Source organism: Pseudophryne corroboree, chromosome 6 (assembly GCF_028390025.1).
Source record: "Pseudophryne corroboree isolate aPseCor3 chromosome 6, aPseCor3.hap2, whole genome shotgun sequence".
NCBI lineage: Eukaryota > Metazoa > Chordata > Amphibia > Anura > Myobatrachidae > Pseudophryne > Pseudophryne corroboree.
The window spans coordinates 357,601,177-357,628,672 of record NC_086449.1 but is presented as its reverse complement, the minus strand read 5'-3'; the positions used below and the strand labels follow the sequence as shown (position 1 = coordinate 357,628,672).

The 27,496-nt window shown below is 46.1% G+C and overlaps 1 protein-coding gene across 3 annotated transcripts in view; it reads right to left on the bottom strand.

Moving 5' to 3' along the window:
* Window positions 1–27,496, bottom strand: part of MAPK8IP2 (mitogen-activated protein kinase 8 interacting protein 2) — a 106,857-nt gene that overhangs the window by 39,368 nt on the left and 39,993 nt on the right. For all 3 annotated transcript variants that reach the window (XM_063926627.1, XM_063926629.1, XM_063926628.1), the window contains exon 3: window positions 5,581–5,829. In XM_063926627.1, coding sequence (XP_063782697.1) covers window positions 5,581–5,829 — 249 coding nt within the window. The remainder of the gene's footprint in view (window positions 1–5,580; window positions 5,830–27,496) is intronic.

Genomic DNA, 27,496 nt, shown 5'->3' with positions numbered 1-27,496 from the left:
TTCGCTACGATTAAGGAAAAATCCGGCACTTCTGCGCATGTGGCGCAGTGCGCACGCGCAACGTACTTTCACAACGGCCGATGTATTTTTACACAAGGTCTAGCGAAGCATTTCAGTCGCACTGCTGGCCGCAGAGTGATTGACATGAAGTGGGCGTTTCTGGGTGTCAACTGACCGTTTTCAGGGAGTGTTCGAAAAAACGCAGGCGTGCCAGGAAAAACATAGGCGTGGCTGGGAGAACGCAGGGCGTGTTTGTGACGTCAAAACAGGAACTGAACAGTCTGAAGTGATCGCAAGCGCTGAGTAGGTCTGAAGATACTCTGAAACTGCACAATTTTTTTCTGTAGCCAATCTGCGATTCTTTCGTTCGCACTTCTGCTAAGCTAAGATACACTCCCAGAGGTTGGCGGCATAGCGTTTGCACTGCTGCTAAAAACTGCTAGCGAGCGAACAACTCGGAATGACCCTCTACTGATACTAACTGTAAATACACAAGAATCAGTAAACCTAAAATGTAAGTTTCATGTGAAAACGCTATTAGTAAACCATATTCAGTGCACATTAGACTTCCCAGCTGGAAGATCTTTAAAAGACATTGGTGGTCATTCCGAGTTGTTCGCTCGCTAGCTACTTTTAGCAGCAATGCAAACGCAAAACCACCGCCCTCTGGGAGTGTGTCTTAGCATAGCAGAATTGCTAACGAAAGATTAGCAATTCTGCTATTAAGTATTTCCTTGCAGTTTCTGAGTAGCTCCAGACCTACTCCTAGATTGCGATCACCTCAGTCCGTTTAGTTCCTGGTTTGACGTCACAAACACGCCCAGCGTCCGGCCAGCCACTACCCCGTTTCTCCAGCCACTCCTGCGTTTTCTGCTGGCACGCCTGCGTTTTTTTAGCACACTCCCGGAAAATGCTCAGTTACCACCCAGAAACACCCACTTCCTGTCAATCATTCTCCAATCAACAGAGTGACTGAAAAGCTCCAGCCGACTACTAGCCGCAGATCACATCCCGAGAGGCAGCAGTCTGGTGCTCAAAGCCGGCGGTATTCTGCAGTATACATCGTCAAAGTTTTACCATTGTCATCAAAGCCGGCGAGTACCAGCTAATTACCGCTCACGGCTGCCCGCAGCGGCTCCAATCATACCTGCCATTCCACCTGTTCATACCGGGTGCCTGCTAATGTCCTCCGCAGTGGGGTCTATTGCCCGTGGTGTGGAATCAATCATAGAAGCCTTCTGACAAAGTCATTAATCAGGGTGAGCTTTTGGCGATTGGAACGGTAACTCTATTCTATACTAATTACCTACACATGTGCAATTTATTATAAAACGGACCCTGCATCTAAACATTTCAGGAACCAGCACATTGGTAACTATTCATTGCAATTCTTATAAATTATCCATTAAGAGACTGCATTATCATATTTGCGGGACTTTTTTTATTTATTTTGATACTGGGACGCCAGTGCCTAATAATCCAATCTTTACCAAACAGAGCCAATAAGTTATTGTTAAATACATAGTACAGGTTGAGTCTCCCTTATCCAAAATGCTTGGGACCAGAGGTATTTTGGATATGGGATTTTTCCGTATTTTGGAATAATTGCATACCATAATGAGATATCATGGTGATGGGACCTAAATCTAAGCACAGAATGCATTTATGTTACATATACACCTTATACACACAGCCTGAAGGTCATTGTAGCCAATATTTTTTATAACTTTGTGCATTAAACAAAGTGTGTCTACATTCACACAATTCAATTATGTTTCATATACACCTTATACACACAGCCTGAAGGTCATTTAATACAATATTTTTAATAACTTTGTGTAGTAAACAAAGTTTGTGTACATTGAGCCATCAAAAAACAAAGGTTTCGCTATCTCACTCTCACTCAAAAAAGTCCGTATTTCGGAATATTCCGTATTTCGGAATATTTGGATATGGGATACTCAACCTGTATATTGTTTACACTGTTTGCATAGAGAGCAATTCATTGTTACAAAGTTTATGTATGTATGTGTCTTATGTTGCTAATCTTAACAGACCAAATATAAAAGTGGTTATTTATAATTGAAGTTGTACTGAGTCAATCATTATACATGACAGACTGCACACTGGTTCCACAAAGTGTTTTTTGGCGCAGAGTACATCTTTTCTTCTTTTATTTGTTTTAACCATAAGCGACCCAGCAAGTTGCTTTTACTCAGCTGCCTATTCACATTTTTGTATTTATTCATTTTTTCATTTATTACTATATTTTTTTGATCCTTTATAATTAGCGCCGGATTAACAGACCTGTGACAATTGTCCAGATCTGCTGTCCACCAATTAGTTTGTACTCCCATAAAACGGCCAGTTTCCGCCCAGAAACACCCACTTCCTGTCAATCACACTCCGATCACCAGAACGAAGAAAAAACCTTGTAATGCCGTGAGTAAAATACCAAACTTCTTAGCAAATTTACTTGGCGCAGTTGCAGTGCGAACATTGCGCATGCGCAGTTTGCGGAAAATCGCTGCGATGCGATGAAAAAGAACAAGGGAACAACTCGGAATGAGGGCCATGATGTCACAAAATAGGGTTTTGTGCTATAATTTGAACATTTGTCTTCTCGTAAATTACACATACTGTAGTTTCTTCTCAGGTCAGTGCCAAAATATTTTATGGTATTATAGCTATATTTTGTCAGGGGTTGACCTAACAATATAAGTGATAATAATCACCTAGTGCTGCACACTATAATGTCAAGAACTAGTCAAGAACTTCTGGACTGAGTAGGGCATTGCTGTTTGGCCTCCAGCTAGGTAGGCTCCAGCAAAGCCTCAGTAGTGGATCTGTCTATTTGGTAAGAAGATGCTCTATCCAGAAGAAATACATAATATCCTACAAATGGTCCTCATACATCTAGCCTCAATATACCATGCAGTGCAACATGCCTGGCGGGCCAGATCCCGTGCAACTCTGCTAGTGTCTGGTAACTTTTTTTTGGCAGAAATTGCATATTAGTCACAATGTGATGTGACTACGAGTCACCAGGAGACTGTGCTGTTTAATTTTGCAACACTTGTTTATTTGTGTGTGACTGAGTCTGTATATTAAGCACAACGGAACTTGGCATGGAAAAAAGCTGCGACCGCTGCATTATAGCACTTTGTATACTGATTCAGAGTCTCAGTCACAAACAGTTATACAAGTGTCATATCAAATTAATGAGTGCAGTCTCCTTATGCGCACTCTTCACATCCCATTACAACTAAGACACATTATCAGCAGTGGCGGATTTTGCCTATTGGCAGCAGCTCCCCAGTAAAATCGGGTATGGGACTCCAGGTCGACACCAAAAAAGGTCGACACACCTTAGGTCGCCACCAATTGGTCGACACGCCTTAGGTAAACACCTGAAATAGATCGACATGGACAAAAGGTTGACATGAACAAGGTCGACACGGAAAAAGGTCAACATAAGTTTTTAATGCGTTTTTTTTGTGTGTCATTTTCTTTGTAGAGTGACCGGGAAGCCCAATTAGTGCACCGTATCTCCTCGCATGGCTCGGGCAAGGTGCCTCGCTACGCTCGGCACAGGTTACCATTCCCAATTGTAGTCCACGTGGATCGTAAAGTATGAAAAAGTTCAAAAAACAAAACAAAGTGAAAAACTCATGTTGACCTTTTCCATGTCGATCTAACGTGTGTCGTGACCAATTGGTGTCGACCTAAGGTGTGTCGACCTTTTGGGTGTCGACCTAGAGTCCGGATACCGTAAAATTTGCCACCTGAGTGAGCCAGTTGCAGTCCGTGACTACACTGGTTACACTGTGACTGGCAGGGAATTCCCATTGGAAGTACTACCTGTCAAACACAAACATGACAGGAAGCCCCAGGGGGAGGGTTTTTTTTCCTCTGGGACTGCCAGACTGCACTGCAATTAGCAGAGAGCGTGCTTCCAGTAGGAAGCCACGCCCTGCCTTTCGGGCAGCCCTATGCGGCTTCTCTGGGCTGCAGCCGATTCAGTCCATAGAAGCAGGTGTATTGCGCATGCTCTGTCCCGGTGCCTGCCAGATCCAATGCGCAGGTGCTGGGACCCAGCTGGCCAGGGCTGTGTCCCATCCTCTCCACCATGGATCGTGGCAGCCCCCATCCTATAAGCAGCAGTGATGTGCAGTGGGGTGAGGCAGAGCCTTTCCTGTCATACTAACGTTTGTGCCAGAGTTTTTACTGTATAAAGTATATGAAAAATACAAATAATGGCACTCATTCCGAGTTGTTCGCTCGTTGCCGAGTTTCGCTATATTGCGATTAGTCGCTTACTGCGCATGCGCAAGGTTCGCAGAGCGCATGCGCTTAGTTATTTTACACAAAAGTTAGGTATTTTACTCACGGCTTAACGAAGAAATTTGTGATTGACAGGAAGTGGGTGTTTCTGGGCGGAAACTGTCCGTTTTATGGGTGTGTGCGGAAAAACGCTGCCGTTTCTGGGAAAAACGCGGGAGTGGCTGGAGAAACGGGGGAGTGTCTGGGCGAACGCTGGGTGTGTTTGTGACGTCAAACCAGGAACAAAACTGACTGAACTGATCGCAGTGGCAAAGTAAGTCCCGAGCTACTCAGAAACTGCAAAGAAATTTCTATTCGCAATTATGCGAATCTTTCGTTCGCAATTCTGCAAAGCTAAGATACACTCCCAGAGGGCGGCGGCTTAGCGTGTGCAATGCTGCTAAAATCTGCTAGCGAGCGAACAACTCGGAATGAGGGCCAATATATTAGAAATATCTTCTTTGTATTATTCTAATCATTTATATAGTCAAAACGCTGGAGAAAAAGTCTATGGCAGGAGAGGCAGTGCCTCACTTACTTTTCTGCACATCTCTGATCAAAACTCACCAAATTTCCAGGAGTTTAAACTGCTGCACCTGTGTATAATGCCCAGATGTACCCTTTAACTTGTATATTGGGGGTAATTCCAAGTTGATCGCAGCAGGATTTTTGTTAGCAGTTGGGCAAAACCATGTGCACTGCAGGGGGGGCGCAGATATAACATGTGCAGAAAGAGTTAGATTTCGGTGGGTTATATTGTTTCTGTGCAGGGTAAATACTGGCTGCTTTATTTTTACACTGCAAATTAGATTGCAGATTGAACACACCCCACCGAATCTAACTCTCTCTGCACATGTTACATCTGCCTCCCCTGCAGTGCACATGGTTTTGCCCAACTGCTAAAAAAATTCCTGCTGTAATCAACTTGAAATTACCCCCATTGTGTGTAAATCTGGCTCTGATAATAGCCAATGCCTCCTGAGCCATTTACCTCACCGCACGTCCCTGATAAGCAGGTAGGAGCAGCTGCTGATTATCAGCAAAAAAAGATGCCAGACCTGGTTTTGCCTTGTAAATGATTGCCGCTTTAAAAATACGGGTATTGTCGCATAAAGTCCCACACTTCCAGCAACTCGACCCTATTACGTTTACCCCAACATATAATCTATATTTATTCATTACTATCATAACCTACTGTATGCCTATTATTATACTCTTCGGTTTCTCTGATTCCAGTCTTGTCAGCCAGTCTCTTACTTGTGTTCGGGGGGCGCTCAGTCTCAGGGTGCATGGTCTATTTTTCATGGTATCTTCAGGTGGGAGAGGGGAAGGACTTGGTGAAGGAGGAGCCTCCAACTGTTTCCTGTTCTCTTGAGGTGGGAGTTCATCCTCGTCGTCTTCCTCTTCCTCATCTTCCTCCTCATCAATCATTTCAAATTCCTGAAAATCCTCCTGGAAAGTGCAAAGAGCTCGGGAAGGATCACATCTTCCAAATCCGAGACCATCCTGAAAGAGAAGCGTTACACTATAGTCACAGGTGCAAAAATTGGATTTAGCAGGAGAGTAGGTATACTGTATACAGGCATGGGGACCTCCAACACATAAGGCTAGAAATGATACTTAGCTGTTCCTAGCCATGGAGTGCTGCCTGCAGGTGGCTGGGCTAGTACAGTTCTCCATACCCTAGCAGCTAACATCATTACCTTAATCTGTCTTACTTCTACTATGCTCCGTCATCCACCAACCCTGGTCCTGTATAACACTACCTTGACCAACAAGGTTCAGCACCTGGAAGCAATGCTACTCTGGACATCTATGTGAATGTCGACATTCACTGTGGTCATGTCAATATTTGTAATTTTAACATGTTAACCATATAAAAATATTGACATGGTCATAATGTCAACATGAATAATATAAGCATGTCTAGATTTTGGATGTAGAAATTTTGACCATGTCAATAAAATGTTGACATTAAAAATAAAGGTCACTGCGCATAGCTTAACCTGCAGTGAAAATATAGGCAGGTGTATGTGAGGGTACCGCACTTAGGACATAAAGCCCACCTTTATTCACGAGTTCCTTTAAACACAGAGCTCACCCAGATAAGTGCCTTATAATCACACATTTACTGAAAGATAGTGTAAAAACTATACAAGCCTTCTAGGTAACATAGCACAATCTCCAAAGGGATGTTAACAACTTCTCATAATTGACAGGTTAAACACCAGTCTCCCCAAAAGTCCCCAAAACTCATCAGAGGCAGTTACCCCAGTTTAACACAGTTCCTACCAGGATTTCAGGTAAACAGTTCCAGCAGACTCAAGTAAACAGCTACAACAAACTCCCAGCCACATGGCCACTGCGCTTCACCAACATGGGGGTATATTTACAAAGATTCGTGTTTTGGCCGTTTTGAAGGGTGTTTGAACTCGAATGGTATCGTGTGCATTTTACTGCAACTTTTTTAATCCTGATACGATCATTCACTAAGCTGCCGAGTTTTACACAATCGTTTTTTCCGATGTCGATGTGATTCGTAATATCAGGCAGTGTTTTACGGGAGTGATGAGTAAAACACTGCCTGACAAAACACAAGGAATCCCGGCCGGATCTGTGAGATCCATGCAGGGCTTCATTGTGTACCTTAAAAAGTTGATTAAAGTCTTAAAAATTCTGGAAAAAATTGCGTGGGGTCCCCCCTCCTAAGCATAACCAGCCTCGGGCTCTTTGAGCCGGGCCTGGTTGGAAAAATATGGGGGGGAAAATGACAGTGGTTCCCCCATATTTAATCAACCAGCACCGGGCTCTGCGCCTGGTCCTGGTTCCAAAAATACGGGGGTCAAAAAGCGTAGGGGTCCCCCGTATTTTTGAAACCAGAACCGGGCTCCACTAGCCAGGTACATAATGCCACAGCCGGGGGACACTTTAATACTGGTCCCTGCGGCCCTGGCATTACATACCCAACTAGTCACCCCTGGCCGGGGTACCCTGGAGGAGTGGGAACCCCTTAAATCAAGGGGTCCCCCCCTCCAGCCACCCAAGGGCCAGGGGTGAAGCCCGAGGCTGTCCCCCCATCCAAGGGCGGCGGATGGGGGGCTGATAGCCTTGTGAAAAAATGTGAATATTGTTTTTAGTAGCAGTACTACAAGTCCCAGCAAGCCTCCCCCGCAAGCTGGTACTTGGAGAACCACAAGTAACAGCAGTCGGGGAAAGGGGTCCCATGTGTAAACATGGGACCCCTTTCAGTGCGTGGTTGGGTTTTCGTTTTATTATTTTTCCAAGTACGTGGATTATTCAAAGGTCTGATTCTACACTGGATTATGTGAGTATAATTTTTTTCACAGGTACACCAAGGATTCTACATGGAGAAGAGGAACGAGCCTCGTGGGAACATAGGTAAGTATGTGTGTATGGAGGTGTGCATGTATGTAATAAACTTATACTTTCACGGTGTGTGTGTCCTGTTTTTTTTGGGGTATTTTTTTAGTAGTAGTACTACAGGTACCAGCAGGCCCGGTTTTCCACCGCATGCTGGTACTTGTGGTTCTCCAAGTACCAGCTTGCGGGGGAGGCTTGCTGGGACTTGTAGTACTGCTACTAAAAACAATATTCACATTTTTTCACAAGGCTATCAGCCCCCCATCCGCCGCCCTTGGATGGGGGGGGACAGCCTCGGGCTTCACCCCTGGCCCTTGGGTGGCTGGAGTGGGGGGACCCCTTGATTTAAGGGGTTCCACTCCTCCAGGGTACCCCGGCCAGGGGTGACTAGTTGGGTATGTAATGCCAGGGCCGCAGGGACCAGTATTAAAGTGTCCCCCGGCTGTGGCATTATGTACCTGGCTAGTGGAGCCCGGTGCTGGTTTCAAAAATACGGGGGACCCCTACGCTTTTTGACCCCCGTATTTTTGGAACCAGGACCAGGCGCAGAGCCCGGTGCTGGTTGATTAAATATGGGGGAACCCCTGTCATTTTTTCCCCCATACTTTTTCAACCAGGACCGGCTCAAAGAGCCCGAGGCTGGTTATGCTTAGGAGGGGGGACCCCACGCAATTTTTTTTTCAGATTTTACACTAAACAGACCCTTCCCATAGATAACCATGCACAGATCTCACTGATCCGTGCATGGTTATCCAAACTCGACTGGAAAAAGCAGGTCTATTTTTTTGCTGCTTTTTTTAACGAATCGAAAAAAACAGACCCGCATTTGAGCACTCAGAAACTAACACCCAAATACGAATGAATAGTGAATTCCCGTATTCTATGAAATAACAGCCGCGTTTGACCGATGGTCTATTCATTCGTATTTCTGAACGTTGTCATTCAAACCATTACGAATAGTCCAAACACTGCCGAGATTGGTGCTTAGTGAATTCCCGGATTGGGACTTAGAAAAAAAAAAACACAAATCGGACAAACTCGATTTTTTAGTAAATATTGGCCATGGTTGGGTCCCAGCACTATACTCTGTCATCTACAGCTTACAGGGATGTGACAGCGGCTCCCCCCAGTGCCGTTCAGGATACCTGCTGCCTAGGCTCTTAGCAAGAAGAGCTCTCCTATAGAGGTCTATTCATGAAGCAGTGAAAAGAGTGGAGAAGTGAGCCTGTGGAGAAGTTGCCCATGGCAACCAATCAGCTGGTCCGTACAATTGTATAGTATGCAAATTATAAATGTTACTTCAATGTTGATTGCTTGCCAGCTATTCCGTGTAGTGAGTCCAGCTATTCAGAGTAGAGAGTACAGGTATTCCATGTAGTGAGTACAGGTATTCCGTGTAGTGAGTACAGGTATTCCGTAAATAATACAGAGATTACATGTAAAGAATACAGCTATTCTATGTAGAGAATACAGCTATTCTATGTATAGAATTCCGTGTAGAGAATACAGCTATTTCGCACAGAGAATACAACTATTCCATGTAGAGAATACAGCTGTTCCATCTAGAGAACAGTGGTGCTTCAGGCTGACAGAATCCATGCCACACCGCAGAAGCAGTAATTCATGCAAAAGGGGCCCAAACCAAGTACTGAGTATATACGCATGATTATACTTTTTAGAGGGACGACATTTCTGTATTTAAAATCCTTATTTTTAGTGATTTTATGTAATATTCTAATTTTCTGAGATTTTGGATTTGGGGTTTTCTTAAACTGTACGCCACAATCATCAAAATTATAACAAATAAAGGCTTGAAATATCTCACTTTGCATGTAATGAGTCTATATAATACACTGCTCAAAAAAATAAAGGGAACACTAAAATAACACATCCTAGATCTGAATGAATGAAATATTCTTATTAAATACTTTGTTCTTTACATAGTTGAATGTGCTGACAATAAAATCACACAAAAATTATCAATGGAAATCAAATTTATTAACCCATGGAGGTCTGGATTTGGAGTCACACTCAAAATTAAAGTGGAAAAACACACTACAGGCTGATCCAACTTTGATGTAATGTCCTTAGAACAAGTCAAAATGAGGCTGAGTAGGGTGTGTGGCCTCCACGTGCCTGTATGACCTCCCTACAATGCCTGGGCATGCTCCTGATGAGGTGGCGGATGGTCTCCTGAGGGATCTCCTCCCAGACCTGGACTAAAGCATCCGCCAACTCCTGGACAGTCTGTGGTGCAACTTGGCGTTGGTGGATGGAGCGAGACATGATGTCCCAGATGTGCTCAATTGGATTCAGGTCTGGGGAACAGGCGGGCCAGTCCATAGCATCAATGCCTTTGTCTTGCAGGAACTGCTGACACACTCCAGCCACATGAGGTCTAGCATTGTCTTGCATTAGGAGGAACCCAGGGCCAACCGCACCAGCATATGGTCTCACAAGGGGTCTGAGGATCTCATCTCGGTACCTAATGGCAGTCAGGCTACCTCTGGCGAGCACATGGAGGGCTGTGCGGCCCCCCAAAGAAATGCCACCCCACACCATTACTGACCCACTGCCAAACCGGTCATGCTGGAGGATGTTGCAGGCAGCAGAACGTTCTCCTTGGCGTCTCCAGACTCTGTCACGTCTGTCACATGTGCTCAGTGAGAACCTGCTTTCATCTGTGAAGAATTTGCCAATCTTGGTGTTCTCTGGCAAATGCCAAACGTCCTGCACAGTGTTGGGCTGTAAGCACAACCCCCACTTGTGGACGTCGGGCCCTCATACCACCCTCATGGAGTCTGTTTCTGATCGTTTGAGTAGACACATGCACATTTGTGGCTTGCTGGAGGTCATTTTGCAGGGCTCTGGCAGTGCTCCTCCTGTTCCTCCTTGCACAAAGGCGGAGGTAGCGGTCCTGCTGCTGGGTTGTTGCCCTCCTACGGCCTCCTCCACGTCTCCTGGTGTACTGGCCTGTCTCCTGGTAGCGCCTCCATGCTCTGGACACTACGCTGACAGACACAGCAAACCTTGCCACAGCTCGCATTGATGTGCCATCCTGGATGAGCTGCACTACCTGAGCCACTTGTGTGGATTGTAGACTCCGTCTCATGCTACCACTAGAGTGAAAGCAGCGCTGCTTTCAAAAGTGACCAAAACATCAGCCAGAAAGCATAGCAGCTGAGAAGTGGTCTGTGGTCACCACCTGCAGAACAACTCCTTTATTGTGGGTGTCTTGCTGATAAAGCTGAATATTTATCTTACTTAAAAACCCTTTAAGAGGCCTAAGAACACTGTACGCTGTTTACGTCTGGAGTACCGTAAGGGTACGCACGTTGCGTAACAATCGCTTAGCCGTAGTCGAGACGCTCGAGCGTCACGTTCGCTTACGGCCAAGGGATCACAGGTAGGCACGCTATAGGCTGCCGACTAACGTAATGATTCGCTATAGCGTTGCGGATGCTCGGGACCACGAGGAAATCACCAGCGGCGCAGACGCTCACAATGTTAAACCTTTATAACTATACCATAAAACAGTGTATTATGCAGTAAACCTTGGTGTAGAGATAGGGTGTGGATGCAACACAGTGTAACCTTATTAACTTTAAAGCGCTCTGAGAATACTTAACACTATAAGAAATACACAGATACCGTACTTAGGGTCTAACGCCTTATATGATTGTTATACTTGGAAAAAAGAATAATACAATACAAGTCATACACTACCAATATAACATAGACTACCTAACCAGATAACTACACATGAAATACAATATCAGTACAATAACTATATAAGAGTAACGAGAGAGAAAGAGAAGAGAGAGAGAGAGATATGGCTCAGAATAACAAGAAAGACAATATGATTGCGGAGAAAACTTACGCACAAAGGGAACGATCGCATGCGCCTCTGGACATCCAGCTCCCGATTATCAGCAATGAGAACCGTTGAAGAGTGAGAGCTGGATGTGATCGGCTTGTCTATTTATGCCCCACACACAATACAATTCAATGGTCCCTACAATCTCATTGTTTATTGGACACAGGAATTCGTCTTCGCATTATAACAAAAGGTCATAGGTTGATTGATACAGGTGGGCTGTGACAATTTCCAACTGCTCAGGTGGGTGGGAAACTAGGTTTCCCGCCGCATGGATAAGTAAGTGCAAATAATAGTAAATGGACATAAACTTCTTATGTCCATAACTATTCGCACGAGCGATTAATCTGTTTCAAACCAACACCGGAATATTGCTAATTAAATATTCTTCCGATGGGTACTAAACACCACTGTATTACTCCTGTCTGACCCTTCGTATCAAACAAAGAGGGATTTCTCTGTCCATGAACATGCTACATTAACCAAACTTTCAGATTCTATCAAAGGGACCATAATCTACAAAATACATTATATGGTGAAAATATGTAACGAAAGATTCGCCCGCTAGACGCATACAATCTCTACCGTAAATGCGCATACCGTGCGCCTGCGGGTGCCCGCAACAGCGAGTATGCGCACGCACGGGAGAGCGCACGCATGCGCAGCAGGGACACATATGAGGTGCAAATATGGCAGTGTGCATCGTGATATTTTTCTGACTTTGACATTGCTAATTGCCTATAATTCCCACCTGTTGTCTATTCCATTTGCACAACAGCATGTGAAATTGATTGTCAATCAGTGTTGCTTCCTAAGTGGACAGTTTGATTTCACAGAAGTGTGATTGACTTGGAGTTTCATTGCGTTGTTTAAGTGTTCCCTTTATTTTTTTGAGCAGTGTATATTAGTTTCACCTTTTACGTTGAATTACTGAAATAAATTTACTTTTGCACGATATTCTAATTTTCTGAGTTTCACCTGTATAACTGTTATACATAACTGGTGTGAATACAAAAAAAATACTTTAAACCTTTACCATATAAGTTCACAATATTAAGTCATATAGGGGAGGAGTATGAAACCTAGAAGAGAGATAAAGCATTTATAGACTGTGCTAAATAAATGACAGAAACTATTTCCTGTGGGCAACGTCTCCACTTTATCACTCACCACCAAGGTTTGATACATCTCCCCTATAGTTCCTTCACTAGTATAACTTTTGGCCCAACACTAAAGCACTATCTCATCTCAGACTGAAACATAATGGAAAACCAAGACACTCTAACAATATTTGAATCTGTTTACTACAATATATTGCAGGTGTCCCCCTTTACTTATAGCACGAAAACAGACATGTTTCAATAACAAGATTTATGGTAAGAACTTACCGTTGTTAAATCTCTTTCTGCGAGGTACACTGGGCTCCACAGGGAATGACATTGGGGTGTATAGTAGGATCTTGATCCGAGGCACCAACAGGCTAATATCTTTGTTCCCAGAATGCATAGTGCCTCCTCTATAACCCCGCCTCCGTGCACAGGAGCTCAGTTTTTGTTAACCAATCCAATGCAGTAGCAGGTAAAAGAGACGACAACCGTTAGTAGCCACATACACCACATTCTCACGACAGAAGAAAGTGTCAGCGGCTAATGACATACCAACCCAAAGAAGCTAAGTGCGTCAGGGTGGGCGCCCTGTGGAGCCCAGTGTACCTCGCAGAAAGAGATTTAATAACGGTAAGTTCTTACCATAAATCTAATTTTCTGCTGCGGGGTACACTGGGCTCCACAGTGAATGACATTGGGGATGTCCTAAAGCAGTTCATCATGGGAGGGGACGCACTGTAGTGGGCACAAGAACCCGGCGTCCAAAAGAAGCATCCTGGGAAGCGGAAGTATCGAAGGCATAGAACCCTATGAACGTGAACTGAGGACCACGTAGCCGCATGGCACAATTGTTCAAGGGTCGCACCACGGCGGGCCGCCCAAGAAGGTCTAACAGACCGAGTAGAATGGGCCTTGATGGTAGCAGGAGCTGGAAGGCCAGCCTGTACATAAGCATGTGCAATCACCATTCTAATCCATCTGGCCAGGGTCTGCTTGTGAGCAGGCCAGCCACGTTTGTGAAAACAAAACAGTACAAAGAGAGAATAAGACTTCCGAAGGGATGAAGTTCTCTTCACATAGATACGGAGAGCCCGTACCACATCCAAAGACCGCTCTTCGGAAGACAAGCCAGGAGAGGCAAAGGCTGGAACCACGATCTCCTGATTAATGTGGAAAGAAGACACCACCGTAGGTAAATACCCGGGACGTGTTCTACGAACCACCCGGTCACGGTGAAAAATCAGATATGGGGACCTACAAGACAAGGCACCCAGATCCGACACCCGTCTAGCAGAGGCAATAGCCAGCAGAAACAATACCTTAAGAGAAAGCCACTTAAGGTCTGCAGATTCAAGAGGCTCAAACGGAGACCCTTGCAATGCCTCCAGAACCACCGACAAGTCCCAAGGAGCCACAGGTGGGACATAAGGAGGTTGAATCTGCAACACACCCTGAGTGAACGTATGCACATCAGGTAAAGTGGCAATTTTTCTCTGAAACCAAACCGACAAGGCAGAAATATGAACCTTGATGGAGGCCAGACGAAGGCCCAAGTCCAGGCCTTGTTGTAGAAAGGCCAAACGTTTGGCTGTACTAAACTTGTAAGCGTTATGATTATTAGTGGCGCACCAAGCAAAGTAAGAATTCCAGACCCTATGATAAATCCGAGCAGTAGCCGGTTTCTGGGCCTTCAACATGGTTTGAATTACCGCCTCAGAAAATCCTTTGGCCCTCAGGACGGAAGCTTCAAGAGCCACACCGTCAAAGTCAACCTGATACACACAGGGGCCCTGAACGAGGAGATCCGGGTGCTGTGGAAGTAGAAGGGGACGCTCTATCAAGAGACCCTGAAGGTCTGAGAACCAATGCCATCTGGACCACGCGGGAGCGATCAGAAGTAGGATTCCTCCTTCTTGCTTGAACTTCCTTATTACTCTGGGCAGGAGTGACACTGGACGGAACACGTATGGCAGCTGAAAGTTCCATGGAATTGCCAGTGTGTCCACGAACGCTGCTTGAGGATACCTTGTCCTTGCTCCGAAGATCGGAATCTTGTGATTGTGTCAAGTCGCCATTAGGTCCACATCTGGAAGGCCCCACTTGTCCACGAGTAGTTGAAACACTTCTGGATGGAGGCTCCACTCTCCGGCGTGTACGTCCTGATGACTGAGGAAGTCCGCTTCCCAGTTTAGGACCCCTGGAATGAACACTGTCCATATGGCTGGCAGATGGCGTTCTGCCCACTGAAGAATTCTTGAAACTTCCCTCATTGCCATGTGGCTGTGAGTCCCGCCTTGATGATTTATGTACGCCACCGTGGTGGTGTTGTTCGATTGTACTTGAACAGGTCTGTTCTGTATGAAATGTTGGGCCAAGTTCAGAGCATTGAACACCGCCCGCAGTTCCAGAATGTTTATCGGGAGGAGAGACTCTTCCTTGGTCCATTGACCCAGAAGGGAGTGTTGCTCCAACACTGCGCCCCAACCTCTCAGCATGGCAGCCGTCATCAGAAGGAACCAGTTGGAGATCCAGAAGGGACAACCCCTTCTCAATCGTTGGTCCTGAAGCCACCAGCTCAGTGACAGACAGACCTCCGGGGATAAGGAGATCATGTGAGACCTGATCCGGTGAGGCAGGCCATCCCACTTGGCAAGAATCAATTTCTGTAGAGGGCGGGAATGGAATTGAGCGTACTCCACCATGTCAAATGCCGACACCATGAGACCTAGCACTTGCATCGCCAAATGTATCGACACTTGCGGACGAGATAGGAAGCATAGAATCCTGTCCTGAAGTTTCAGGACCTTCTCCTGAGACAAGAACAACCACTAGTTGTGAGTGTCCAACAACGCCCCCAGGCGCACCATGCTCTGAACAGGGACCAAGGAAGATTTCTTCCAGTTGATGAGCCACCCGTGGGCTTGAAGAATCTGGAGTGTCAGATCCAAATGGCGTAGGAGAATTTCTGGGGAATTCGCCAGGATCAACAAGTCGTCCGGATACGGCAGGATCCTGACCCCTTGACGACGGAGTACAGCCGTCATTACCGCCATGACCTTGGTGAAGACTCGCGGAGCTGTGGTCAAACCAAAAGGTAACGCCCGAAATTGGTAATGGAGGTTGCCAATCGCAAACCTCAGGTACTGCTGATGCGACGTTGTAATGGGAATATGCAGGTAAGCATCCTGTATGTCCAGGGAGACCATATAATCCCCAGGTTCCAAGGCCAGAACAATAGAGTGAAGAGTTTCCATATGAAACTTGGAGACCCTCACAAATTTGTTCAAGGACTTGAGGTTGAGGATGGGCCGAGAGGACCCATTCGGTTTCGGGACTAGGAACAGCGGTGAATAGTACCCCTTGCCTCTTTGAGCCAGAGGCACCTATACTACCACTCCTGTGTCCAGGAGGGACTGTACCACCGAATGAAGAGTTTTTGCTTTCAACTGATCCGAGCTGACGTCTGTCAGGCAAAACCGTCTTTTTATGCCTGCACTGCATGGCACCAACTACAAAACTGAGCTCCTGTGCACGGAGGCGGGGTTATAGAGGAGGCGGCGCTATGCATTCTGGGAACAGTCAAAGCTTTAAGCCTGTTGGTGCCTCGGATCAAGATCCTACTCTACACTTCAATGTCATTCCCTGTGGAGCCCAGGGTATCCCGCAGCAGAAATATAACATATTATACCTTCCACTATTATATATCAATACAGTGAAAATTGCACTATTATATTACTGCTTGCAGAGACTTACTAGAGATACTTGTTATGGACCTTAATGCCAACCCTGAAATATGCTATATGCAAAAATATTGATGCCTTAATATAGCATTTTATATGGGCACTTAGGAGGGTATTCGGTTGTCTGGAAGCACCCCAGATAAATCTGATCTACAGTACTCATACCCTCCGTGCCCAGCTGTGTGTCTGCCCTCACTCGCCACAGGGGAACTCTATGCCCCCTGGAGATGGAAAGATATTTCTACAAGAAATTGCAGACACTGTTGCTGGCCTGGTTCTGGAACATCAAAGATGGCTCATCCTCTGTGATTTCAATGCATGGGTGGATGATGAGCTCTCTCGCCTTGGCCAAGACCTCCTGTGCACAATGAATGGTCTGGGCTTCACACAGGTCATTCCTTCTGCCACACATAAAAGTGGTCACACTCTTGATCTTGTCTTTCAGATTGGATTAGAAGTCACTGACCTAAAAATAAACCCAGTCATCTGGTCAGACCACCACGCCCTTTGGTTCTCAGTTGCAACCCCTCAAATAAAATCTCTGCCAGTGGAGTTGACCAGGTATCGTCCAAGGAGGGGTATGACTCCCCAGGCTCTAACAGCAAATCTGGATCTCTCTGCTATACTGGGTGCCTGTGAAGATCCCTGTTCCCTAGTCTGTTATTATAATAGGGATGTTATGGCTGCAATTGATATTATCGCCCCTGTGCGTATAAGACCTCGTAAACCACAACGTCAAGCTCCCTGGTTCGACAACAGTGTTAGTGAGCTCAAGAAAAGGGGGCGTAGACTGGAAAGACGATGGAGGAAGACTAACCTAGTGGATGACAAAATAAAACTAATAAAGCATAATGAAGAATATCAATCGACAATCACCCGTAAGAAATCACAGTTTCTGTCAAATGAGATCACGGCAGCAAACAATAGGCCAGCTCAACTTTTCCGCACAGTGGAGATGCTTTGCAAGCCAGCATGCCTGCAGACTGATGAAACTCTCTCCCAGGCAAGATGCAACGAGTTTGCAAACTTCTTTGCAGATAAAATATCCACCATTTGGGCTGGAATCTCCACAGTGCCATCAAAGGAGTGTCAAACTACAAAACCTGCCAATATAAGCCACCTGCCTTCATGGACCAGCTTTCACCCAGTGGATGTAAAGGACATTGCTGAAATTGCTCGGATTTTGCGTCCCACCACCTGTGATCTGGACCCTGCCTCAACCAAGCTTCTAATAGGTTGTATGGATATAATTGGTCCTGTCTTTGCAAAAATTGTTCAATGCTCTTTGCAGACAGGCATATTTCCTGGACCCCTAAAGGAAGCAATTGTTAGACCTCTTCTTAAAAAACCTAATTTAGATCCCGACTGCATGACCAACTATAGACCGGTATCAAACCTTCCTTTTCTAGGAAAGGTTATTGAGAAAGTGGTTGCAAATCAACTGGAAACCCGCCTGACAACCCATGATATCTACGATCCATTCCAATCAGGATTCAGGAGAAGACATAGCACTGAAACAGCCCTGGTGTGTGTGTTAAATGATCTTCTGATGGCAAGAGACAGAGGCGACTGTTCAATATTAATCCTTCTGGATCTCTCTGCAGCATTTGATACCGTGGACCATGGGCTTCTGATTGAGCGACTGATACATTTTTGTGGACTGGATGTCACAGTCCTAAATTGGTTCAAATCATTTCTCACAGGCAGGTCACAGAGAGTATCGTCTGGATTATACTCATCACCACCAGTGCCATTGCCATGTGGTGTCCCACAAGGTTCTATACTATCCCCCATGCTTTTTGCAGTGTACATGCTCCCGCTGGGTGAAATAGTCAGGCGCCATGGGCTAGTCTACCACTGCTATGCAAATGATACACAACTGTACTTGTCCTTTGCTCCGGGCACTCATAACCCAATAGCAACCCTAAATGGCTGTCTAGCTGAACTCCAGGAGTGGATGAGTGCTAGTTGGCTGTGACTGAACCCGGATAAAAATAAGAATTTACTCACCGGTAATTATATTTCTCGTAGTCCGTAGTGGATGCTGGGGACTCCGTCAGGACCATGGGGAATAGCGGCTCCGCAGGAGACAGGGCACAAAATTTAAAAGTTTGACCACTAGGTGGTGTGTACTGGCTCCTCCCCCTATGACCCTCCTCCAAGCCTCAGTTAGGATACTGTGCCCGGACGAGCGTACACAATAAGGAAGGATTTTGAATCCCGGGTAAGACTTATACCAGCCACACCAATCACACCGTACAACTTGTGATCTGAACCCAGTTAACAGTATGATAACGTAGGAGCCTCTGAAAAGATGGCTCACAACAATAAACAACCCGATTTTTTTGTAACAATAACTATGTACAAGTATTGCAGACAATCCGCACTTGGGATGGGCGCCCAGCATCCACTACGGACTACGAGAAATAGAATTACCGGTGAGTAAATTCTTATTTTCTCTGACGTCCTAGTGGATGCTGGGGACTCCGTCAGGACCATGGGGATTATACCAAAGCTCCCAAACGGGCGGGAGAGTGCGGATGACTCTGCAGCACCGAATGAGAGAACTCCAGGTCCTCCTTAGCCAGGGTATCAAATTTGTAGAATTTTACAAACGTGTTCTCCCCTGATCACGTAGCTGCTCGGCAGAGTTGTAATGCCGAGACCCCTCGGGCAGCCGCCCAAGATGAGCCCACCTTCCTTGTGGAGTGGGCATTGACAGATTTAGATTTGACAGCGGCAGGCCTGCCACAGAATGTGCCAGTTGAATTGTGCTACAAATCCAACGAGCAATCGTCTGCTTAGAAGCAGGAGCACCCAGCTTGTTGGGTGCATACAGTATAAACAGCGAGTCAGATTTTCTGACTCCAGCCGTCCTTGAAATATATATTTTCAATGCTCTGACAACGTCCAGCAACTTGGAATCCTCCAAATCGCTAGTAGCCGCAGGCACCACAATAGGCTGGTTCAGGTGAAACGCTGATACCACCTTAGGCAGAAAATGAGGACGCGTCCTCAATTCTGCCCTGTCCGAATGGAAAATCAGATATGGGCTTTTATACGATAAAGCCGCCAATTCCGACACTCTCCTGGCTGAAGCCAGGGCCAGTAGCATGGTTACTTTCCATGTAAGATATTTCAAATCTACCGATTTGAGTGGCTCAAACCAATGGGATTTGAGAAAATCCAAAACTACATTGAGATCCCACGGTGCCACTGGGGGCACAACCGGGGGCTGTATATGTAGTACTCCTTTTACAAAAGTCTGGACTTCAGGAACTGAAGCCAATTCTTTCTGGAAGAAAATCGACAGGGCCGAAATTTGAACCTTAATGGACCCTAATTTGAGGCCCATAGATAATCCTGTTTGCAGGAAATGTAGGAATCGACCCAGTTGAAATTCCTCTGTCGGGGCCTTCCTGGCCTCACACCATGCAACATATTTTCTCCAAATGCGGTGATAATGTTGTGCAGTCACCTCCTTCCTGGCTTTGACCAGGGTAGGGATGACCTCTTCCGGAATGCCTTTTTCCCTTAGGATCCGGCGTTCAACCGCCATGCCGTCAAACGCAGCCGCGGTAAGTCTTGGAATAGACACGGTCCCTGCTGAAGCAGATCCCTTCTTAGAGGTAGAGGCCACGGATCTTCTGTGAGCATCTCCTGAAGTTCCAGGTACCAAGTCCTTCTTGGCCAGTCCGGAGCCACTAGTATCGTTCTTACTCCCCTTTGCCGTATAATTCTCAGTACCTTGGGTATGAGAGGCAGAGGAGGGAACACATACACTGACTGGTACACCCATGGTGTTACCAGAGCGTCCACAGCTATTGCCTGAGGGTCTCTTGACCTGGCGCAATACCTGTCCAGTTTTTTGTTGAGGCGGGACGCCATCATGTCCACCATTGGTCTTTCCCAATGGACTACAATCATGTGGAAGACTTCTGGATGAAGTCACCACTCTCCCGGGTGAAGATCGTGTCTGCTGAGGAAGTCTGCTTCCCAGTTGTCCACTCCCGGGATGAACACTGCTGACAGTGCTATCACATGATTTTCCGCCCAGCGAAGAATCCTTGCAGCTTCTGCCATTGCCCTCCTGCTTCTTGTGCCGCCCTGTCTGTTTACGTGGGCGACTGCCGTGATGTTGTCCGACTGGATCAACACCGGCTGACCCTGAAGCAGAGGTTTTGCCAGGCTTAGAGCATTGTAGATTGCTCTTAGTTCCAGTATATTTATGTGAGAGACGTTTCCAGGCTTGACCACACGCCCTGGAAGTTTCTTCCTTGTGTGACCGCTCCCCAGCCTCTCAGGCTGGCATCCGTGGTCACTAGGACCCAGTTCTGTATGCCGAATCTGCGGCCCTCTAACAGATGAGCACTCTGCAACCACCATAGCAGAGAGACCCTTGTCCTTGTCGACAATTTTATCCGCTGATGCATCTGCAGATGCGATCCGGACCATTTGTCTAGCAGATCCCACTGAAAAATTCGTGCATGGAATCTGCCGAATGGAATCGCTTCGTAAGAAGCCACCATTTTTCCCAGGACTCTTGTGCATTGATGCACAGACACTGTCCCTGGTTTTAGGAGGTTCCTGACGAGTTCGGATAACTCCCTGGCTTTCTCCTCCGGAAGAAATACCTTTTTCTGAACAGTGTCCAGAATCATCCCTAGGAACAGCAGACGTGTCGTCGGGATCAGTTGGGATTTTGGAAAATTCAGAATCCACCCGTGCTGTTGGAGCACTACTTGAGTTAGTGCTACTCCGACCTCCAGCTGTTCTCTGGATCTTGCCCTTATCAGGAGATCGTCCAAGTAAGGGATAATTAATACGCCTTCTCTTCGAAGAAGGATCATCATTTCGGCCATTACCTTGGTAAAGACCCTGGGTGCCGTGGACAATCCAAACGGCAGCGTCTGAAACTGATAATGACAGTTTTGTACCACGAACCTGAGGTACCCTTGGTGTGAAGGGCAAATTGGGACATGAAGGTAAGCATCCTTGATGTCCAAGGACACCATAAAATCCCCTTCTTCCAGATTCGCTATCACTGCTCTGAGTGACTCCATCTTGAACTTGAATTTTTGTATGTACAGGTTCAGAGATTTCAGATTTAGAATAGGTCTTACCGAGCCGTCCGGCTTCGGTACCACAATATAGCGTGGAGTAATACCCCTTTCCCTATTGTAGAAGGGGTACCTTGATTATCACCTGCTGAGAATACAGCTTGTGAATGGCTTCCAATACCGTCGCCCTGTCTGAGGGAGACGTTGGCAAAGCAGATTTTAGGAACCGGCGAGGGGGAGACTTCTCGAATTCCAACCTGTAACCCTGAGATACTACCTGCAGGATCCAGGGGTCCACCTGCGAGTGAGCCCACTGTGCGCTGAAATTCTTGAGGCGACCCCCCACCGCCCCTGAGTCCGCTTGTAAGGTCCCAGCGTCATGCTGAGGCCTTTGCAGAAGCCGGGGAGGACTTCTGCTCCTGGGAAGGGGCTGCTTGCTGCAGTCTCTTACTCTGGCAGATATGGACATCGCACTTACTCTTGATGCCAGAGTGCAGATATCCCTCTGTGCATCTCGCATATAAAGGAATGCATCCTTTAATTGCTCTATAGTCAATAAAATACTGTCCCTATCCAGGGTATCAATATTTTCAGTCAGGGAATCCGACCAAGCCACCCCAGCACTGCACATCCAGGCTGAGGCGATTGCTGGTCGCAGTATAACACCAGTATGTGTGTATATACTTTTTAGAGTATTTTCCAGCCTCCTATCAGCTGGATCCTTGAGGGCGGCCGTATCAGGAGACGGTAACGCCACTTGTTTGGATAAACGTGTGAGCGCCTTGTCCACCCTAGGGGGTGTTTCCCAGCGCGCCCTAACCTCTGGCGGGAAAGGGTATAACGCCAATAACTTCTTTGAAATTAGCAGTTTTTTATCAGGGGTAACCCGCGCTTCATCACACACGTCATTCAATTTCTCTGATTCAGGAAAAACTACAGGTAGTTTTTTCAGACCCCACATAATACCCCTTTTTGTGGTACTTGCAGTATCAGAGATATGCAAAGCCTCCTTCATTGCCGTGATCATATAACGTGTGGCCCTACTGGAAAATACGTTCGTTTCTTCACCGTCGACACTAGATTCGGTGTCTGTGTCTGGGTCTGTGTCGACCGACTGAGGCAAAGGGCGTTTTGCAGCGTGCTGACATTATCACGTAATTCCATAAACAAAGCCATCCATTCCGGTGTCGACTCCCTAGGGGGTGACATCACCATTACCGGCAATTGCTCCGCCTCCACACCAACATCGTCCTCATACATGTCGACACACACGTACCGACACACAGTAGACACACAGGGAATGCTCTGATAGAAGACAGGACCCCACTAGCCCTTTGGGGAGACAGAGGGAGAGTTTGCCAGCACACACCAAAGCGCTATAATTATATAGGAACAACCTTATATAAGTGTTGTTTCCTTATAGCTGCTTAAATATATATAATATCGCCAAAAAATGCCCCCCCTCTCTGTTTTTTACCCTGTTTCTGTAGTGCAGTGCAGGGGAGAGCCTGGGAGCCTTCCTAGCAGCGGAGCTGTGTAGGAAAATGGCGCTGTGTGCTGAGGAGATAGGCCCCGCCCCCTATTCCGGCGGGCTCTTCTCCCGGTTTTTCTGAGACCTGGCAGGGGTGAAATACATCCATATAGCCTCATGGACTATATGTGATGTATTCTTTTTAGCCAGAAAGGTATTAACATTGCTGCCCAGGGCGCCCCCCCCAGCGCCCTGCACCCTCAGTGACCGCCAGTGTGAAGTGTGCCTGAGCGCAATGGCGCACAGCTGCAGTGCTGTGCGCTACCTCATGAAGACTGAAAAGCCTTCAGCCGCCGGTTTCTGGACCTCTTCTTACTTCGGCATCTGCAAGGGGGTCGGCGGCGCGGCTCCGGTGACCCATCCAGGCTGTACCTGTGATCGTCCCCCTGGAGCTAGTGTCCAGTAGCCTAAGAAGCAAATCCATCCTGCACGCAGGTGAGTTCACTTCTTCTCCCCTAGGTCCCTCGTTGCAGTGAGCCTGTTGCCAGCAGGACTCACTGAAAATAATAAAACTATCAAAACTTTTACTCTAAGCAGCTCTTTATGAGAGCCACCTAGATTGCACCCTGCTCGGACGGGCACAAAAACCTAACTGAGGCTTGGAGGAGGGTCATAGGGGGAGGAGCCAGTACACACCACCTAGTGGTCAAACTTTTAAATTTTGTGCCCTGTCTCCTGCGGAGCCGCTATTCCCCATGGTCCTGACGGAGTCCCCAGCATCCACTAGGACGTCAGAGAAACAGAGGTCCTTATGATAGGACCGCAACATCAAAGGACAAGACTGCAGCATAGCCAACCAACTGGACTTACACTCGGGGATTCGGAATTACAAACCACTGATCGTGTGCGGAATCTTGGCGTTGTCCTGGATGGTGGCTTGACACTTAAACATCAGATATCAGCCACAATCAAATCCTCATTCTTTCACCTGAGGAACATAGCCAGAATCAAGCACTTAATTCCCTCAGATGATCTGCAAAAAGTCATCCACGCATTTGTATCATCTCGATTAGACTACTGTAATGCCCTCTACCTTGGTCTCCCAGCAAAAGAATTGCACCGCTTACAGCTGGTGCAAAACACAGCTGCCAAGGCTGTTAACCAACCAGCCCCGTTCTAGCCACATAACACCCATACTCTACTCCCTTCACTGGCTGCCTATAAGATGGCGAATCATCTTGAAGATTGGCTTACTGAGTTTTAAAGCACTACATGACCAGGCCCCAAGGTACCTGAAGCGGCTACTGACCCCATACTGCCCCACTCGATTACTGCGATCTGTAGATGAAGGACTTTTAGCAGTACCTAGAATCTCCCGTAATTCATCTGGGGGTCGAGCTTTTAGTCATGCGGCTCCGACTCTATGGAACTCACTTCCCCGCACAGTGCGAGAGGCCCCAACTATAGAATCCTTCAAAAGTAGACTCAAGACTTTCCTTTTTACCAAGCATTCCCATAATTGTCCCTTTACTATCTCCATGCTTCTGTATTTTATGAAAATCTGTTCTGTACTTCATTATTTTCTGTACTATATTATGCTATGTATCTGTTAAGCGCCTTGAGTCCTATTGGAGAAAGAGCGCTATATAAATAAAATTATTATTATTATTATTATTATTATTATTATGCCATACATGGTGGTCTGGCCCCAGGAGATCCCTATTTTGCAACAACTTCCAAAGTTATTAAGCTTAATGTTCAAGTAGAATACCGAAAGATCCATGTATTTTCCTTCTTTCTTACTGCCCTCAGAACTTCTGAATATACATAAATCTGTTATTATTAACCCGTTCCTGTGCAGATTCCAAACCCACGACAAATACTGCCCTCAGAACTTATCTAAATACTGAATAAAATGTATCTTCATATACTATACTTGCAGTGACAAAGTTAGTTATCACAGCTTACTGGAACAGGCGGACCATTCTTCTACGTCATTTTTTCAAAACCATGTATGGCATGTGGCATGCATATAAGAAAATCACATACTATGTGCATGACAGGCGGGACCTCTTCACTCAGGTCTGGACTCATTAGTTCATCCTGGTAGATTATTTAAACAGGAAATATTGTATCCTACATTGCAGCTCCCTCTAAACTAGACCAATCCTCTCTTGCATTCAACAAATCGGTAGCACTGCAGAAACTGCATCTCCGGCTAACCTAGTCCCTATTTGTGTTTTTATATTGCGTTACATATTAATGTTCCTATGTACAAATATACTACATTAGATAAAGTAATTATCTAAAGTAATTATCCTCATCAAACTTTGGCTTGTCCCTAATCTCCAAGATATACATAAATGGCGAGCCCTTGTCAATGGCACAATTGAGAATGAATGTTATGTGTATACAGGCAGCAATGCTGTGCAGAAGTTCCTTAAATTGTTGGAGAGATGGTCTCTGCCCTGTCTTGGTCTTCTTAGGATGCCTCTATCTCTTATTAAGTTTCTCTCACTGATTCTTTCTACGCTCTGTCCCCCTTCCTCTTTCTTTCTCCCTTGCATTTTATCGCCCCATGCGCCATTCTTCTTCTCCTTCTTCCTCTTCCCCTTTTCTTATTTCCATTCTTTTCTGCATGTATGTTTTATTGTTATATGCCTAAAATCTTATAGATAGCTATGGGCAAGTTTTTAATTTCTCCACTCTTTAGAAGCTTTGATACATTTACCCCATAGAAAATGAAAGGCTGAAGAAAGTGATGTCACAGCAGCTCAAATAACTGCATTCTCATTTTTTGGTCCTGCGTCAGATGCTACTATTACTAAACAGGTCTATAAAACTGTAGTGCAATGAAAGGTTAAAACTGTTCAATGTATTTTAAATCCAGTTTGGGGGTTTTGTGAGCCATTAAATTGATTACATTATTTATAACTCCATGCTTTCTGTATCCTATACAATAAATTATATATTACCTGCTATGCAAAGTGGTGTGGAGTCATGTAAATTAGTTACGGAGCATACACTTTACACCAAAATAAAAGACAAACAGACTTTGCATTATGCCTTATTTGTTTGAATCATGAATGACCCCAATGTGGATCCCTTTAGACTACTCCCGGATAAGGCAGTTCTTGCAGGCAGAGACAGGTACTGCTGCATATGTATTCATCATTGCCACGATGTGTTTGCACATGTGCATGCATTGCGGCAGCAACTATATGCGACCAGTCAGGATCCCTTCCAGCACCCCCGGCGGCCATTGCGTCATACGGCGCATGTGCAGATGGACTCCCGGGTCCTAAACCCTGAATTCCTTCTATCACAAAGGATAGTTCTTATTGGGAGAGACATCCTTTGTGCATTTCAAGGTACATTACACATTACACATGTGCAGCCCAATGGCTACATATTAACATTAAGCAAGCCGCGTCTGAACTTGGAAATAAAGTGACAGCATTAGCTATAACTTTACCTTCTAGCCTTATGGGAGTTCATGTCTGTGTAAAAATCCCTGAAAAAAACTTAGAAATCACCTGGCCCCAGGGAGTTCAGCATGGTGCAGCATGGCAAGATGAGAACCTTGTTTCTTATGGTGGAACCAGAGACTAGACTCTCAACACACAATATGGCAGGTATAGACCTGCTATTCTTTGTGAGCTGTTATGTACAGTACTGTACATACTGTATTTAGCAATCTGCTGTAACTGTTAGGATCTCCTGCTCTGTGCTGCCACGTCGCCATGGCAACCGGGAGGCAAGTGTTAGCGAAGTAACCTGAGCGCAGCTGATACTCCGGTCCGGGTTTTTACTGTGTAGTGGTTACAGGCTCTGTGCACGGCAGGGAATCCGGCGCTGGTTTTGTGCTCACAGTCTGTGAGGTCTGAGTGGGGCGTGGACAGCACCTGCTATATAAACCATCCTCTCAGGCTAGGCAAATGCTGCTGAATCTTTGTTTGTTAGTCAGTTCCAGAGAGTTAGCTAGTACTGTGTGACTTTGTATTTACTTGTTGCTTACTGCGAATAGGCCTTGGGATTCGGTACTTCATTCTGCCAATCCGGACCTAGCAGTAAGACTGGAGTCAGTTGTTTGACCTGCTGGGGTTCTTTTGCTATTCTGTGAACCCAGCAGGTTTGCGGCTGTACTCTCAGACCTGCTTGCTTAATCCTCCCTCACTGTGCAGGGCGTCCAGGTGTCAGTTTAGTGGCAGTAAGCTGAACCTGTGCCCTGCAAGTGGGGGTTAGGATTGTGGATACTCTCCTTGTGTCTATATTTCAATCTCTGACCAAGGAGTTTATTCCCACACCCGTTGGTAACCCTTTGGGGTTTTTTCTGTTTCTCTTAGCAACATCATTTCAGGTGCTCCACATGTTAAATCACTACACATCGCTTCATTGTCCGCTCTATTCCATCTGAGCATTCCTGACACTAGGGAGACACCCAATTCCTGAGCCTTTGGGCTTCTCCGTTCACTTTGTGTTTATTAGTTATTCCATCACCTCCTGTGTATGTTATGTTATACTGTCTGTGAGTTCGT